The 17,826-nt window shown below is 42.6% G+C and overlaps 1 protein-coding gene across 3 annotated transcripts; it reads left to right on the top strand.

Moving 5' to 3' along the window:
* The first annotated feature begins 2,179 nt into the window (after positions 1 to 2,179).
* LOC148000877 (disks large homolog 5-like) lies at positions 2,180 to 12,408 on the top strand. 3 transcript variants are annotated; one of them, XM_087587187.1, is made up of 7 exons: positions 2,180 to 2,527; positions 4,996 to 5,074; positions 5,200 to 5,427; positions 6,170 to 6,332; positions 7,485 to 7,616; positions 8,074 to 8,250; positions 11,805 to 12,402. In XM_087587187.1, exons 3-7 carry the CDS (start codon positions 5,277 to 5,279, stop codon positions 11,887 to 11,889), a joined length of 708 nt encoding a protein of 235 aa, XP_087443313.1. In that variant the 5' UTR covers positions 2,180 to 2,527; positions 4,996 to 5,074; positions 5,200 to 5,276; the 3' UTR covers positions 11,890 to 12,402. The 3 variants fall into 3 exon arrangements, with proteins under 3 accessions (XP_087443313.1, XP_087443312.1, XP_087443311.1); XM_087587186.1 differs by having other exon boundaries at positions 2,192 to 2,527; positions 4,969 to 5,074; positions 11,805 to 12,408; XM_087587185.1 differs by having other exon boundaries at positions 2,194 to 2,527; positions 5,290 to 5,427; positions 11,805 to 12,406.
* The last annotated feature ends 5,418 nt before the right edge of the window (positions 12,409 to 17,826 follow it).

Consider the following 17,826-nt stretch of genomic DNA (forward strand, 5'->3'; position numbering starts at 1 on the left):
AATTAATGTAACATAGATGCTAGAGAAAATACAATGAACTGAGCAAGCCTGTGTGGTCCTCTCTGTGCCGGTACCCGGGACAGCGTTCCTCATCTGATTCCCCTATTCAGGTAACTTTACATATCTCAGACTGAGGCCATTTCTATAGAGCAAAAAACACAATGTTTTGTATAGAAACCACCAACTGCAGAAGTCATAGTGTAAGTTCTGCTTACTATTTAGAAGAATCCATGAAGAAGAGTCTCAATCACATAGGCGCTGCGGAAAATTTCCTGAACAAAACACCAATGACTTATGCTCTAAGATCAAGAATCAACAAACGGGATCTCATAAAACTGCAAAGCTTCTGTAAGGTAAAGGACACTGTCATTAGGACAAAACAGCAACCAACAGATTAGGAAAAGATTCTTTACCAATCCTTTATTTGATACAGGGCTCATATCCAAAATCTATAAAGAACTCAACTAGTTAGACTGCAGAGAGCCAAAGAACCCTATTAAAAATGGGGTACAAAGCTAAACAAAGAATTCCGAGCTGAGGAATATCGAATTCCTGAGAAGCACCTAAAGAAATGCTCAACATCTTTAGTCATCAGGGAAATGCAAATCAAAACAACCCTGAGTTCCACCTCACACCAGTCAGAATGGCTAAGACCAAAAACTCAGATGGCAACAGATGCTGGTGAGGATGTGGAGAAAGAGGACCACCCCTCCATTGTTGGTGGGATTCCAAACTAGTACAACCATTCTGAAAATCAGTTTGGAGGTTCCTCTGAAAATTGGACATTGCAGTGCCTGAGGACCCAGCTATATCACTCCTGGGCATATTCCCAAAAGATGCTCCAACATGCAAGAAGGACACGTGCTCCACTATGTTCACAGCAGCCTTATTTATAATAGCCAGAAGCTGGAAAGAACCCAGATCCCCTTCAACAGAGGAATAGATAAGGGAAATGTGGTACATCTACACAATGGACTACTACTCAGCTATCAAAAACGATGACATCATGAAACTCATAGGCAAATGGATTGAACTAGAAAATATCATCCTGAGTCAGGTAACCCAATCACAGGAAAACAAACATGGTATTCACTCACTGATAAGTGGATATTAGCCCAAAAGCTTAAATTATACAAGCTACAATCCACAGACAAAATGAATCTCAAAAAGAACAACCAAAGTGCACATGCTTCACTCTTTCTTAAATGGGGGAACAAAAGCATTCATAGGAGGGGGTATGGAAGCAAAGTTTGGAGCAGAGACTGCCTCACATTGGTATACAGCCCATATATATGACCACCAAAACTAGATAAGATTGATAAAGCTAAGAAGTACATGCTGACAGGAGTCAGATGTAGCTGTCTCCTGAGAGGCACAGCCAGAGCATGTCAAATACAGAGGCCAACGCTAGCAGCAAACCACTGAGCTGAAAGCAGGATCCCCGTTGGGGAATTAGAGAAAAGATTCAAAGAGCTGAAAGGGCTTGCAACCCCATAAGAACAACAATGCCAACCAAGAGCTTTCAGGGATTAAGCCACTACCCAAAGACTGTACATGGACTGACCCATGGCTCCAGCTGCATATGTAGCAGAGGATGGCCTTGTTGGGCACCGATGGAAGGAGAAGCCCTTGGTCCTGCCAAGGCTGGACCTTCCAGTGTAGGGGAATATGGGGGGGAGGAAGGTGGGCAGACGGGTAGGGAAAACCCTTAGAGAAGAATGGAAGGGGGATTCAATAGGGGACTTCTGTTTGGGGATCCAGGAAAGGGAATAACATTTGAAATGCACATAAAAAATATCCAATAAAAGACAAAAGGGAACATGGCCTGCCTAGTGTACTGTGATTGGTGTAGCACTCTGTGAACCTACCTTTCTTTCAGCATTAAAATATTTATCGTGTAAGGTGTGACACTTCAGTGAACATATGAGAAAATAATGACACACAGTGTCCCACTACTAAAATAAACCAAATACTAACCCTAACTTACTGAATACGATTTGCGGTTGATGTTTTCTGTAAAAAACTCTCTTTTTATCTTGCTATAAACACAAGTGTTGGGCCCTACCTTGGGGTGTTTCCCTTCCCCCTGGCTGAGCCTTTCAGCCTGCTGTGGCCAGAGGTTGTTGATGACCTTGGCAGCTGCTCTTGCCCCTGTTTTGGGGTGGGGACTTTCCAGGATGTTATTTCCTGGTTCCTGGTTGGGGTCTTCCACCTGCTACTTTGAGACGTGTCTAGTACTTTTCCACTGCTTTTGCCTCTTGTATATAAGGAAATCTCAGTAAAGCCTGGACGGCTTTCTCGCAGGCCCACGACCGGTTCTAGTGTGGTAATGATGCAGGAGTCCCAAATGGAGGTTCCACTGGGATTGGAGAGGACAACTCAATGAGATCATGCCAGGAATCCGGCCGGTGAAAAAGGAGGGATATAGTGGGGAAAATGGGCCACAAAAGGCCTCCAGTAATCAAGATCCAGAAGGACCACCAGAATTGAAATCACGTGCAACGAAAAATAAAGATTTGGGCTAGTGGTGAGTAAACCTTGTAAAAAGCGACAAGGTAATGATGATAAGATGTTTTTTGTGTATGTGTTCTTTTAGAGTTATGCTAAAAACTAAAGAAGTGATGTCAATGCTCATACATTCTTTTAGTCTTTGGACCCTGACTAGAGACCGGTTATACCCTAGACAAGAGAGAAAATGGGTTTAAGAGAAAAACAGTCCTTCTGGACTCTCCACAGATGCTTTGGTGAAAGAAGGAAAATGAGCTTAAGCTTTTTTGGAGCTCTCCTGGGGACAGAAGGAGGGCGGCAGACGTCCTGGCGGCAGACGTCCTGGCTGCTTGCTGGCTCCTATTGGAGAAGTGCTTATATCTGGTTCTGGGTCCTTTAAGTACGATATCTGGGACCTTTTGGTGGGACACCATCTAGCTCCTTCCCTCTATGTCTATTGTCTGTCCTTGGTGCACCAAGCTGTCCACGGATGTCAATTTATGTCTGGGTTTTTGCTTCTCGTTGCTTGAATGTTCTGTGCTTCATGTTTAAGAGAAAAAATGGTGAAAACTTTAAATGCTGGTTGATTCCCCCCTTGATTTAGTTTTAAGTCCTTTCAAGAAAGAAACAAATAAATAAAAACAGTTTCAATTGACCTTTGGAGCCCTGCATCCTAGATAACTGTTTATCTCTGGTGTTAACTGTCATGCGTGTCTGTGACTGAATCCGGCCTCAATGGAGGAATGTAGCTAGGAGCATAGGTCTGTCCACTGGGGAAGCTCCCCAGGGGGCTGGCTAAATGTCTACACTAGCTGGCCTTCAAGGTGCCAGCAGCTTCAAAGCTTCTATGGTAATGGAGCTGATGTCTGTTTCTCTTAGAATAATCTTAGATTGTGATTACTGGATTCAACAGGTAATAAGGTACTTCTTTTAAAAATGACAGCTACAAAAAGTAAGAATGGTGTTTGATCTAAATTCTAAAGATATGTGTAATCACTTCATTTTTTTCTGTTTGGTTTTAAATGTATAATATGCTCTACATGTCTTGGCTATAGGTTACTGGCTTTTAAGTTATTGGGTATGGTTAAAAATTTGTAACATTGGTAACAGAAAGTTGGCTTAAAACTGGAGTCATTCTAGACAACACGTGGCATGAGCCAACCCAGGGGAACAGGTCTAGATTGGGATACTATTTGAATATAACTCTTATCATGGAAACCGGACTTATAAAAGAATTTAGGGCAATGTCTCTTTGTTGGGGTATTAGAGCCTGCAGCATCGTTCGTTCATATGCAAGGCTTGGCCGTCATACTTTATAGCATGAGGAATGGACTTGTTGTTTTGGAGACACTGGATTTTGGAGGATAGATAGTTTGGTGGAGGGTGAGTTTTGCTTTCCAAAGTTATGGCTGTGCTCAGGTGTTATAAGGGAAACTTAAAGATTGTGGTTAATGATTGCCAGTGTTACATTGGCTACAGTTTACTGTTCGATCACAGAGAGATGCAGGATTCTAACTCACACATATTTGTAATTAAGGAAGAATCAAATAGGTGGAGATTGTTACGAAGGGTTGATGAGGCTATGGAACTTATAAGAGCATTGCAGCCTGGTTGCTTACTGCAACTGCTATTTCAAGAAATACATATAGAATTATTATAGGGTTAAGAGATTGTTTTTATGCTGTTTCTTGCACTCTTGGGTTGTTGTGAAATATTTCATTTCTTGTGTTTCCTTGGGTTTTGTTTGACTTGCCCATACATTTGTATGTCTTTTTGAAAGAAAAATGTATTCGTTTTTACTTATTTTGGTGAATTGTTCTTTGGATGACTTTTGTCTGTGGTTCCTCTGAATGCAGTTCCCTCGGTGGCCAGATGAGGGCACCAGATACCAAGTTATAAATGATGGTTAAGCACCCTGTAGGTCCTCTGAGTGAAGCCAGCAGGTTGCCCAGGTCAAACTCCAGTTCTAGCTCCTGTGCACCATGATGTGCTACAGCTTCTCTGCTTCCTCCTGCTCTTCCTTGGCCAGCAGCACCTCTGCATTCTGCCCCTCCACGGCTCTCGCTTGGGTCTCAGGTCCCTCACTTTTGGGGATTTTAACTTTTAAGAATGGAGAGAAAGTTTACAATTTGATGTTTGCCCTAGATGTGAGCACCTATGTTGCCAGGAAAAGTGAGGTTCCATTGCACAAAATGGGATTGTAAGACAGAGATTTCAGGAAAAAACATGGGTGAATATATTGAAACCATTCCTCCTCCCAAGGCACACTCGATGAAACAACATTCTCCAACTTGCATACATTTAAAGGTGTAGGAAAAGAAATATTGGCCTCTAGGGAACAGTGTAAACTGTGGGAATTGGATTATATGTCACACACATGGACCCTGGACCCTGGGTTTATACATTTCAGGAAGAAGAATATTCATCATCCAAGGTCTTTAGATCTTTGGCTATTAACTAATATGTTCTATCCGTTTCAAGGCCTTATACAACTCTCCCTCTCCTCAGCAACTGAGTTGTAATGAAGCAGTGAGAACTCTGAAGCTCTGGAAGGAGAGTGTGCGAATGGATGTTCCCTCGCTCAAAAGTGAGTCTCTGGGAAAGTCACTGCAGAACCTGGTCAGTCTGGGTGGAGGTAGTTAGCAAGTAAGCTATGGCATTTCCCAGTAACATCACAGGTAGTGTCTTCCCTGGAAATTCTCTTGTATCCAGGAGACAATAGAATCTTCTGTGATGTCAGCAGTGTTGTGGTGACACCAACTGCCTGAGCCATTTCCCTTCATTTCCTAATGGGTTCCCGAGGAGGCATGTTCTCCAGGATCCTCAGTCTCTTTTGGAGGGACAATCATATCCATGCAGAGACCAGACCAAGGCAGAGGGAGGCCAGCCTTCTATCACATTGGAGAACAAGACGAATGGAAAGGTCCTTGAGGAGGTCACGTGAGTACTGGGCAGGGCAAGGGGAGCTTCCTGGAGGAGGTTGGCTTGAGCTGGTCCTTCCAGGAGTAGGATGTATGATTTTGAGCCTCAGTTTTCCTAAATGGCAGACCCAGACACAACAATTTCTGATCATTAGTTTGACAGAGAACCAAGAACTGTTATATGTCAAGGGGCTTTCCTTGGATCTCTTTAGTGTCATGGGCAGTGTCAAAGAATACCAGGATGAGTGTCTGTAAGAATAACAAAGTGTCTCTCTCAGGATAGGCTGTTGAAGCACTTCATTCTCAGCTGTGTCCTGTAGACTACGTGGGTAATTGATGCCAAGAGGGATACTCTCCTGGTCATATATCATGGTCTCAGTTGCTTTGTACTTGAACACTCGTGACTAGGGATTCAAGATGTTAAACAGTTTGGACTCAAGGACTTACCTGCCTCACATCATACATTAGCTTAGAAGGTCCTCGAATTCTTCTTGTTTAGGCCAGCTTTAGAATTTCAGTGCAGAAGAATGGCTGTAGGAGGTGTGGTCTATATCTATGATGGCATATGTCACCATATGGCTATGATGGTGGGGAACAGGGACTGAGCTGAGTTCAGCTTAAAGATAGCTTTCTTGCTCCATCAGGGATTCACTCTATCTGTAGAACTGTTCATCCTCAGACTTCTGTTTTAGAGTAAGCATAGTTTTTCTTGACACTATGTCCACATATATGCCTGTTTACTGGTGTTTATCTACCTACAGAGTCTGATCAGAAGGCATCATCCCAACCCTCCACGACACCTGTTGAGGAGGAGAGAATGAAGCGTTTGGAGAACCTCAAAATTGCCCTCCACAAGATGCAAAAGGAGAGAGATGAACTCAGGAGAATCCTGGCGGATTACCCAGGAAAGAATTTAAATGACAGGTAGTCACAGTGCAAGTTCTGTTAAATCCACATTTCCTCACATCACAGTAGGCTACAACTCCAGGGTGGGCTCATGGTCAAAATCACTTTCCTGATTGCATCAGAATGTGAAGATCAGATGGGAATGAGAGGGTGGCACAGGCTATTTTAATTCCTACAAACGTAAATCATAGCCTGTGGCCTCAATTACATACTGGGAATGAGGGTAGTAGTGTGTGAGCTCTCATTGTGTGGTTTAAGTAGCCTGGACAGTTGTTGGGTTGTGGGAAGTTCTAGGTGCTCTGATTATGAGCAATCATTGTTGTAATTGACGTGGAGGTGCTTTGGGTTCAATAGGTCCTGTGAAGAGCTGGAGGGGCCTAATCCCTCTTGCTGCCTCACATGTCTGACTGCACTGTCAACAGGGGATCATTGCTTTTCTCTGATTTTATTGATTGTATTTTGATATAATGCCACATTCTTGTATTTATTTGGCATTCTAATTGTATGAGAGAGAGAGAGAGAGAGAGAGAGAGAGAGAGAGAGAGAGAGAGTTTTGTGTGAGTTTGTGTGTGTGTATGCATGTGTGAGTGCGTTTGTGTGTATAACTTAAGATCTGGGTATTCTGTGTTCTGATTTGGCCTGAGAATTATCCTGTGTCAATTTTCATGGCATGATAATGATGTGGCTGACAGCCTCACTTTGAACAGTACAACATTTCACATCTGCTCAGGTGGACGCACATGGGAATCTCCTGGTGTGTGCTATAAATTCTTTTCCCTGTAAATACTGTCCATGTTCCTTTGGGTTTTCATGTAGCAATAGATTCTATGATTGAGAATTGTTACCTAAGAACAGGAGAATAGGCTTCATGGGTTTAAGTTGGAGCCTGGATGGTGGCACAGGACCCTCGAAAGTTCTTGGCAAGCTAGTCTATTCCTTCAAACCCTGTCAGGGAGCTCAATCAAATCTGCTCCCTGCTTTTGTTTCCTGGCACTGCTGTCCCCGAGGCCATAATAATAAACTTAATAAATACCAAATGGACCCAGTACCAAGGAGCAAGGGTGTGGAATGTCCTAGGCTTGGGTAGTTCAGGATTCAGTCTAAATTCATGTAATTCTTGTATCCTTCATTCATAATGTTATTTGATCCTTGGACCACGCCCTGCCACAGGAACAAGTTTGAGTCCGAGATGCTCATGATGCAGCACGAGGAAGTGATGACCGACATGAAGAAAATGAGCGAGCAGATCAATACCGCTTTGGTCAAATGTAAAAACCTTACACTGGAAAATGACTGGTACTGGTGAGTAACTTACAAGGTTGTGACCCCAGCACTGGCACAGCATGTGTCAGCCCATTCTTATCTTTGAAATAAAGTGAGGATCAGGCTTTATAGTGTTTGAAGCAGACCAGGAAGCCTGTCTCTAAGGAAGGCTCTAGGACACACAGGACACAGAAATATTGGCCTCCAAGGGACATTCTAATAATAAGGACATATAAGCACACATAATGATTAAGTCCTCTTCTGGGAAAAACTTGAATCAATGGTGTCAGGTTTTTGAGAAGTGCCCTGAGTCTTCTGGAATGTTGCTCTTTTCTCCATTTGACCTCTCTCTAGGTTATGCTCCATGGCTACTGTGGACTTGGACTATAATCCTGGACTCTCTTCTAATCAGGACCCTAGAAGGAGGAATGGACTTGGAGAAGTGGGTGGAAGTTGGAGACTGGCTGGGATTCACCATTTTTTCTTTGTGTCTCAGCCGCAGCTTCTGCCCCCTCCTAACTGAGTGTTTTGAGCTGAAGAACAATGGCCAGAGAGCATGGAATGAGTACAAAGGGCTTCTAAGGGATCAGATTGCACTGGAAGAATCCATTAAGGAAACAACAAGGTTCTGTGGGGAAGCCAGTATGAAAATCCGTGTACCAAGCAGCCTAAGGTAGGATGAATGAAACATCAAGGGCAGGTTTTCCTGATATCTCAGCATAAACCAAGTCAAACCAATTTAACCTTTCTCCAAATTATCCAGACACTCTCCTAGGTCTCATCCAGTTGTTCATTTCTTTGCCCATTTACAAAACTTTCTGTGATTCTAGCTTCATGCAAGAGTCTGGAGGATTGACAACCAAATCCTCCTGCTCAACTAGAAAATGCATTTCCTTAAGGGTATCTGTTGATCACACATTGCACACTTACATGCCATTATGCTAGAGGGATGCCATGTGGTAGCCGTCTTTGTAGTGCACAGAACTGAGTAGAGTTCAGTTCAATTGCTAAAAGAATGGCTCTCACTGTCAATTATGATGGGGCTTGTGGACTTTCTCTCCTTTTCCCCGTACATTAAAAATGGTCCCTTCTGCCTTTCCAAATGGTGGTTCATAGTGACGGAGCTTGAGAAGCAGTGTGTCAGTCCTGTTCTATGTCAGTGTTTTAGTGTTCTTTCCTGGGGCTTCTGTCCTGGAGCTGACTGGATGAACAGGGATGTAAGAAAGGCTTCTCTCAGGGTGAGGGTTTGTGTGAGATATGTGAGGGTTAGAGGGAAATTTTCTCCAACTCTCTCAACCTCGTGTGCCCAAGAAGTGCATTCCCCATACAGGTTTATTCTATGAGGGATGGATAGCAGTGTCTACGCTCTCACTTGACACATTTCCTTTGCCTAATCTGTATTCAACAACTGTGCTTCCAGAAGGATGGCCTCCTCATTCTTTTCTGCTTCTCACTTGTGATTTCTGTCCTCTCTCTCTCTCTCTCTCTCTCTTTCTCTCTCTCTCTCTCTTCCTCCCTCCTTCCCTCCCTCCCCCTCTCCATTTCTCTCTGACTCTGTGTGTGTGTGTGTATGTGTGTGTGTGTGTGTGTGTTTGTGTCGTTGGGCACAGATGTGCGAACATGGTTATGGCTATGGTACATATGTTACATTGGGAGTTGCTTGTTTTAAGTGTTTGAGGTATGGGTGCTTACATATAGAAGTGTGTGTATATGTGTGTTTGTGCATATGTGTGTGTGTGAACACAACAAGTTTCTGAACACAGACACATATTTATATATATTGTATTAGTGTATATGTACACATATAAAAATGTAAAAGAGAGAAGAAGAGGAAACACAATGTTTCCAATTAGTTTTAAACTGTTCTTAATGGGGTTTTGATTACTATTGAAATTATTACAGTGGGAAAACTATTCATCAACATTGACATTACTTGGAGAAATCTCAGGAATGGGGTACAGGGATGTGAGGAGAGGCTGCTGTGTGAAATCCATGTACCTGAGTGTGGAAACTCCTGACTCAGGGCTCTTCTGCCTCCTTTGCTCTCGGTGTGCAGTAACACTGGAAGGTCACGTGCTTGTTGTGTCTTCTCAACATCCTGGTTATGTTAATCATTACCTGTCACCACTTTCTTTCCAGAATCGCCTTAACTTGGTTGAATATACCTTGGCTTTGGAGTTTGCTCTGGAATTTGCTAATTGAAAGATTAATTTGCTTAGAGTTGAATCTGCAGGCAGAAGATGTCCAGGAGTTATGCTGAGGTGGAATCACATCTTTGCCTCAGACAGAAACTTAGGCTCAAAATAGTCCACAGCACTCACCCTGTGTTGGGTCTGTAGCACTCTTAACCATTGTTATTCAAAATCATTTGATCTGAGTGAAAATCATCTGTAAGGAGGGTTTAGAAAGTGATGACCCTCAGGCATTGCTGGAGGTGTCAAATGGGTAGCCCTGTGAGAAGCCATGTACAACTCTTGTGAAAGTTCAACCTTTGACACAGCGATTCCAGAACAAGAAGTAGGTGTCAGCAGAGAAACTGTGGCACATTAGTGTTGTAGTGGTTCACCTCAGAGCAGCCATGAAGCAAAATTATCCAGAAGTCCACCAGTCAGAAAGTGAAAAGGTACAATGTTGTCCAGCCCTTCCATGGACTGTGGCTGAGTTTGATTATACCTGCCAGCATTTGACTTTGAATCAGTCAGCCTTATCTCACTCGAATTATATCTGATAGCATCCCATTACAAGTTTTACCTTGGATTGTGGTTATGGAGATTTCCTAGCTGTTTGTGCTGGTAGTTTGGCTGCCCTGTCAGGTACTGTATCCTAAAGGGACCTCATATTGAAAAATGCAGCTCACTTTGCATGCACTGGGAAACAGTAAGCCAGAGGACAGAAGAGGCTCACCTGCCCCCACCCAGTGCTCTGTTGCCTGAAATCAGCCTCCTGTGCACAGCCTTGTGAACTTGCTAAGCGGGCTTGGCTAACAGGCCTAGATGTCACATTTCTAATTTCTGATTTTAAGGGGAATACACTTTATTGGCTGAGCTGTCTTTAGCCTATGCTCACTGTGTACTTACCCCATTCCAGGTTTTTTTTCTTATGCCACAATAGTAGACTGGGTGATCTCTTCTATTATCATTAACTGGGAAACTAACCACATTCTGCAAAATACTCTGCTTGTATGTGTGAACAAATATATTTGGGTGAGTTCAAAGGTCTGTCTGTCTGTCTGTCTGTCTGTCTCTGTATACATGCCTGTCTCCATGGACAATATAATCTTCTAATGACCAGGATGAGGAGAGAATGTAGGAAAGTCTGTAGGATGCCCTGAATCAGAACAAACTGTTCACTGAGCAAAAGGCCTTGGCTGAGAAGATGCGGCATCATTTCGGTGTCATTGAGATGATTTGAAAGCACAGGATGAGAGGACCCAAGTAGATTACCTGTACTTATAAACTGTCTTATTGGGTGTGTGACTTTCATCATAGTTATCAGCATCTGTCAGCTAGGAGCAGCTCAGAATATTATTCCTGTCCATTTTAAAAGAAATTCCATCCTTGAAGTGTATGTGATCCATAGAAATTCTGGCTATTGTGTACTGATCCCTCCAGTCTGAGCTCTCATGTATTATCTGAGCCCAGTGCCTTAAAGTCTCCCCACAAATAGTTTTATGATAACCATAAACAAAGGAGTGGTATAGTTTATTTTCTGCATGAGTATCTCCTTTAGAGTTCAATGCCTACCCTTGGCAAGATTTCCATGCAGTATATTCTTGCCAAATTTAATATCACTTCAGTGTGCATGTACTTCTTGAGATATTGTTTCTGTGGGTCTTTGCAGATATTGAGGTTGTGAGTGGACCCCAGGCATATTCCTGCACTGGAGGAATAATGATAGTCTTCATTTCAGTGATGGCCAGGCCTCCAAGGCCTTCCTATTGTTTTCTAGGTTGTTCACATCTCTCCTCAACTGACGTTGAGACATTGCTACATGATTTTAAAATATAATATATATGGACGATTGGAATTATCTGCTGTTCACTGTTCAATTTTTAGCAGTTTTAAAAGCTGGGAAAATATGCAGGCCTGTGGGATCTCTTACCCTTCTGTCTTGGGCATGAGAAAATGACCTCAGATGAAAGATCATCCTGGATTATCCTGCTGACTTGTGCGCTGTGTATGGGATAAGTGACATGGCAGGTCCTCACCAGGCCTTTTCCACCCCTAGGTCTGAACACTCCAGCAGACGCTTGCCCATGGCCCAGACCAGGACTACAGCTCTCAGAGACAGACCTGTCCACCAGGAGCACTGAGGGTGCAAAGATTGACAACACCTCCCGCATTTCAGTCCTTGTAACCGTTTCAATCTTGGACTGAATTTGAAAGACCTTGAGATGTGGCATGGAACACGCCTCATGTTTAACCCTTTGACGACTTGTCCATCAACAACCAACCACCCTGTATGAGGCAGGTCTACATTCCTCTTGAAGAGATTTTACCATCTTCCCTGCCGTTCTGCTGTGTTTGCAAGGCCAGCAACAGGAGGGAGTTACATGTTGAAAAATCAGCATGAATTGAATGCTGACTAATTTACTTGTTATATTTGGTTTTTAGTTTGAAGTTTGGTTGTTTTATGCATTTGGTTTTATTTGTTTAAGTTTGAAGTTTTGTTTCATTTGTTAACTTTAGTGTATGTAATTAATATTAATTAATTAATATTCCTAAGGCTATATACATTGAACTCATTGACTCCCCAATTTAAAATGTTCTTGAATAAATTAATGTTTGTCTATAAATAAAAATGTGACCTTTAACCCTTCACTCACAAGGCGGTCCTGAGTCGTGTGTGGTTCTTCCTCCTGTAACAGCACAAGTGTAAGGCCACAGTGGTTTTCTGCAAGTCTCATGCAGCGTAGGCTTCATCATCAGTTCACAGCCAGCCAGAGCTGTGCAGGAAACTGTGCTCTTGATGTAGACAGTGTGTCATGCTCTGTGGAACCCCCCTTCATGATGAAATATATCCTTGCTTTATCCTTGTGCTCACAAATTTAGCTTCCTTTATAATGACAAACAAAGGAGAAACACAGAAGTATTTCTCTAATACATTAGAGGAAAGAAAACAATTCAGTATGGGAATGTAAAATGTTCAGGACACACAGACATTGATGCCTGTGGATTCCTTGAAATATAGCATCAACTATGACTGCACATTTAATGAATTCCACCAATTGTAGAGGAATGAACATTTTTACTATTTTTGTTGTTGGTTTGTTTGTTGTTATTGATAATGATGTTTTGCTGAGTTTATTTTGATATATATCATAGCTTCTTTTGGGCGGAGGTCTTACAGTTTTGAATTATTTCTTTTTTGCAATTTGTAGTGGATATTTTTATCTATATTTCAAATATTCTGTCCCTTTCCAGTTTCATCCCATAAAATCCCTATTCTCTCCCCAGAATGCCTACCTCTATGTGGGTGCTAACCCACATGCCTGTTGTCTCCCTCCCACCTCCCCATATTCGTTTTCATGCAATTCTGCCAGCGGCCAGCAGAGGGCAGTGGATTTCACTGGGATGTGATGTGACAGAGAATTGTTAATTGCCCCTTAGGTCCTCTGGGATTCAAATTCTCAAACAGATGAGCCATGGCTCCAGTCCCTGTCCTGGACTTTTGCAATGAATTCTATTATTTACAACTTGTCTGCCAATTCTGTGAGTTCATTGAGAGAGCATTTTCTAATTTGTCATTAATGATTTTTTTTAATGACCATTTACAGAAATTGTTAAACATTATTTCCCTGTGCACATTCACTAATGGGCTTATATTTGAAACAGATTTGAAAAACTAAAACACTATATTTAAAAAAACGTAATTCAAATGGGCTATATACATAAGCATAATACAGTTGAAGAAACTTAAATGACTTAGAAACTCATATTAAATATTTATTATCCTTGGACACTACAGAAATGCCAATCAAAATTATTCTGAGACATTTTTCATACCTTTCATAACTTAGTTTAGTAACACATAAGAGAATTCACTCCTACTGGCTTATGGAGCAAGGGGAATATTGAGATTCCCCTGTAGATTTGCAATGCAAATTTCTGTAGCAACTTTGGAAATCAGAATGCTGTGTCTTCAGGAAGGTGGTAATGGGTAAACCTCAAGATACAACACCAAGGCATATATCCTAATGTTGACTCATCCTAGTATAGACACCCTTTCTCCACCATGTTCAGTGAAGCTCTCTTATAATATTCAGAATTTGGAAATATTCAAGTGGTCCCTTACGAGATGAGTACATAAAGAAAGCATGGTGCATTTCCAGACTGGATCGCTGATCAATAACTACCAAAGGAAAAAGGAAAGCATGTAATTTTCAGGACAATGAATGGATCTTGTAAAATCATCCTGGATGAGGTGATCCAGATCAATGAGGACAAATGGGATACATATTCACTGTAATCTGAATGTTAATTGTTCGACCTGTGTAACTGTATGATCAGTTTAGTGTAAGGGTCAAGGGACGTGGGCCAGACTGTCCCCATTTTGGGTGTTGTTTGCCTTGATCATACATTTGTATGCCTTTCTGAAAGAGAAATGTATTCATTTTTATTTATTTTGGTGCATTGTTCTTTGGCTGACTTTTGTCTGTGGTCCCTCTGCATGCAGTTCTCTCAGTGGCCAGAAGAGGGCACGAGATATCCTGTTATAGATGATTGTTAAGCGCCCTATAGGTCCTCTGAGTGAGCAGCAGATTTTGCATTGGATTCTGTTGTTTATGGTCCTGAGTTTGCCTCTCCCCAACTGGTTATCTCTGGTGTTAACTGTCATGAGTGTCTCTGACTGGATCCAGCCTCATTGGAGGAATGTAGAGCTCTGTGAGCTGGGTGACAGCTGGTCTCCTGGGAGTCAGGTAGTACTGTCTCTGTTTAGGGTGGGCCTCCTGGGTCTCTGGTTTGAGCAGGCCTCCAGGGTCCCTGGAAGTACAAACCCACAGGCCTCAGAGAATTTTGAGAGAGTCTGTACTGTTATTTTCTAGCTTTCCTTCCCATTTCCTACATCTTCAATAGAGCACAGAGTTGACAATTATGAATTATATTTCCTAGGTGCCTCTCAAACCAAGAGTTTGCATGTGACTAAGATTTGTCCAGAAACATATGAACGGAGTCCATAGGCAAAATGTCTGCCATTTTCTTCATGATGTTTACCCTCCGTAGTACTGAGGATCAAATTCCCATAGTCTTAAAGTTAGTTGATTTATTCAATATCAAGAATGTATGTGTAAGGTATCAATATCCAGTGTTCATAATTGTCTTATTTTGGCTCCCAAAAAGCTGCACTTCCAGACCTGAGGGTCCCTGAGGGCTTCGAGTTGCCATTGCCAATGTTTGGACAGAAAGACAGAAGGACAGGGCAAGGGATTGGGAGGGAGTGGAGGATGAAGGGAATCACCATGATCCAGAGTTAGAAGGGTCAGAGTAAGAGCTACAGGAGAGAAAGCAGCCTTCAATGTAGGTGGAAGGGAATAGGACCCTATTGGGGGAGTGGGGTGTTTCCCAGAAGGTAACAGGCAGCAAAGATAAAACATAGATATAAAAGGTGTTAATCCTGGGATGCTGGGTGGAAGGGAGGTGTATGGTAGCTGTCAGGAGGATTAGAAATGTCCAGACATTGATTGTGTGTGTGCCTGTATGTGTGTGTTTCATTCTCAAAATCAGAGAACTCTTGGGCAAGTTCCATGACTGCACTAAAGCTGTTTAATTAATTCACTGCTACAGTCTGGTACATTGAGGTCCCATGTTAGGGAGGTATTAACCTGGACACGGGGTACACAGCCCAGTCAGCCAATGCACAGTTTATTCAGTTTCAACTTCTTTTAAAGACAAAGCAGGATAAAAGTTTCCCACTGTTTCTAGCTCTCTCCAGAAGCTGTTTCCCTAGCCATAGCATATCTTGAATCTTAGTGACCCAAACCTCCTTGCAGACTGAGAAACATGTCAGCCGTCCACTCTTAGACGTGTTAGAGGTGCTGCTGTCTAATTAAGCTATAAAGAAAGTTACTTTCTCATGAGAAAATGTCCATGAAGTCCGTGTCCTCAGGTTTGCAGCTTCCTTGGCAGACATAGCACCAGGATCCTTTGCTTGAGGACGTTTTCCTCCTCTGTATCTCAGTGTGGTGAGAGTGAGCGAACCATCCTAGGGTGCCCTGCCGCTGGCAAGCTAGGAGCAGTCGCCTCATGACATTTCTCTACAGTACAGTAAAATTTTGTTAACCCTAAACCCTAGAGAATGGCTCAGCAGACAGAGGGACCTGAGGCCCCAAATAGCCAAAGAAATTCTGCCCTCTGTCGATTGGCTGCCTAATTTTGGGCTATCACAGGCAAGGGAAAAGTCTCAATATTTGCAGCCAATCCAGTCTTTTCCAATACCTTTCCTGTGCCCTAATTAACTTAAAAACACTTAACAATTTTAGTATTAGTAATTTATTCCACATTTCAGGTACATAATTCAGACTGTGCCTAAAACAGGAAAAGTGAAAGGAGGTAAATTCTTAGTAATCTCAGATGTAAGAATCAGGGACTTATAGAATTATACAACCCTTGTTGTGTAGCTAAACCTTCAAGAAGTTCCTCTTAAACCTTGAGTGTGACCAAGCAAGACTAAGCCAAAAAGCAACATTCTGGTTCACTTTTATACTAGACTCAAGGACAGTCATATGCAATACACACATCAGTCAGACATTTCATGTCCTCTCCTGCTCACATGGGAAGCCATGGAGTCAGAAACTCAGATGATAAACTTCAGTCCAAACAAAAGAAACCAATTAAAATACCATCAAAAATAAACCTGGTTTGGTGGCACACACCTTTGCTGGGGAGACAGAGACTCCATGTCCTCCCTAGCCAGCCAGCCCAGCTGAGCTGTCCTATTCCAAGTCAATGAAAACTCCCGTTTTATAAAAATGGTGGACAGCACCTGTAGAGTAAACCCCAAGGTTGTCCTCTGGCCTGCACACATGCAAGCTCACACATGCAGAGCCAGGGGACCACACTAGCCTGTAAAAGGCTTTTCATGAGCCAGGAAGATAGCTCAATGGGTAAAGGTTCTTATGTGGCCAAGCCTGACGTAATCAGTTCAATTCCTGGGACCTACACAGAAACCTGACTCCTACCAGATGGTCCTGACCTCCATGCTTTGGTTTGGTCTATTGCTCTGTAATGTAATGATAACTGCAGGCCTCCACAGCCTGATTATCCCAGAGACAGGAGAGTCTACATGTTTACCCAAGTGATACTATGTAAACTTGTGTCCTCAAATTATTTCTGGTAGGTGAATAAAGATGCCAACAGTCAACAGCTGGGCACAGGCAGGGTTTAGCCTCCCAGGACTTCCCGCATCAGAGAAGAACCACAAGTGGGAAAGAAGGTGAAGGGGGGAGGAAGCCACCATGGGTCAGGTGGTTGGCTAATTGGAGTTAAGAGCAGCCCAGACGAAACACAGCAAGTTATATAGTGGGATTATTAGCTGGGAAACAGACATAACAGCCAGAGGATCCATATCTGCCCAGGTCCTTTGCTGATTAAGGCTTAATGTAAGCATAAAGCTTTTGGGTGTCTTTTACCTGGGAACTAAGTGGTCAGAGGCAGGGGAGAAACCCCAGGTTGGGATTAAATAATTTCTACAACATGTATACACACAACTACTGCCCCCCACACACAAATAATAAATGTAACTTTTGAAATGGGGATAAGGAACATGTCATCAACCATGAGGATCCAAGTTCTATCACTAAAACCCATGTGGTAGGAGGAGGACCTCCTCACTCATTGTCCTCTGACCTCCATATATGCACAGTAACACATATATACATATGCGCACAGAATACGACAATGGATTAATTAATGGATTACTTAATTAAAGGTTTTTCATATCATCTGTTCTTGGCCCCTGCTCACTTCTGTCTTTTGTTTACAAATGGACCATAAAAGTATTTTTTGAGAACTTGATGCAGACATTTGCACTTGGACCAGAATATTGTTAATGTTGGCATTCATTCTACACTCCACTGAGCCAAGCTTCCTGGGCAAGCCATCCCCGAATAGGACTTGCCAGTGCCATTTCCACATCTAGATACCAGGATAAAGAGTCCCACTTTTAAATCCCCTGCCTGTGAGTTCAGAGCATTCCAGGGCTATCTGAAAAGCTCTTCCCAGTACAGGCCCAACACCTCTGAGTCTTTCTC

This window comes from Rattus norvegicus, chromosome 15 (assembly GCF_021556685.1).
Source record: "Rattus norvegicus strain SHRSP/BbbUtx chromosome 15, alternate assembly SHRSP_T2T, whole genome shotgun sequence".
Taxonomy (NCBI): domain Eukaryota; kingdom Metazoa; phylum Chordata; class Mammalia; order Rodentia; family Muridae; genus Rattus; species Rattus norvegicus.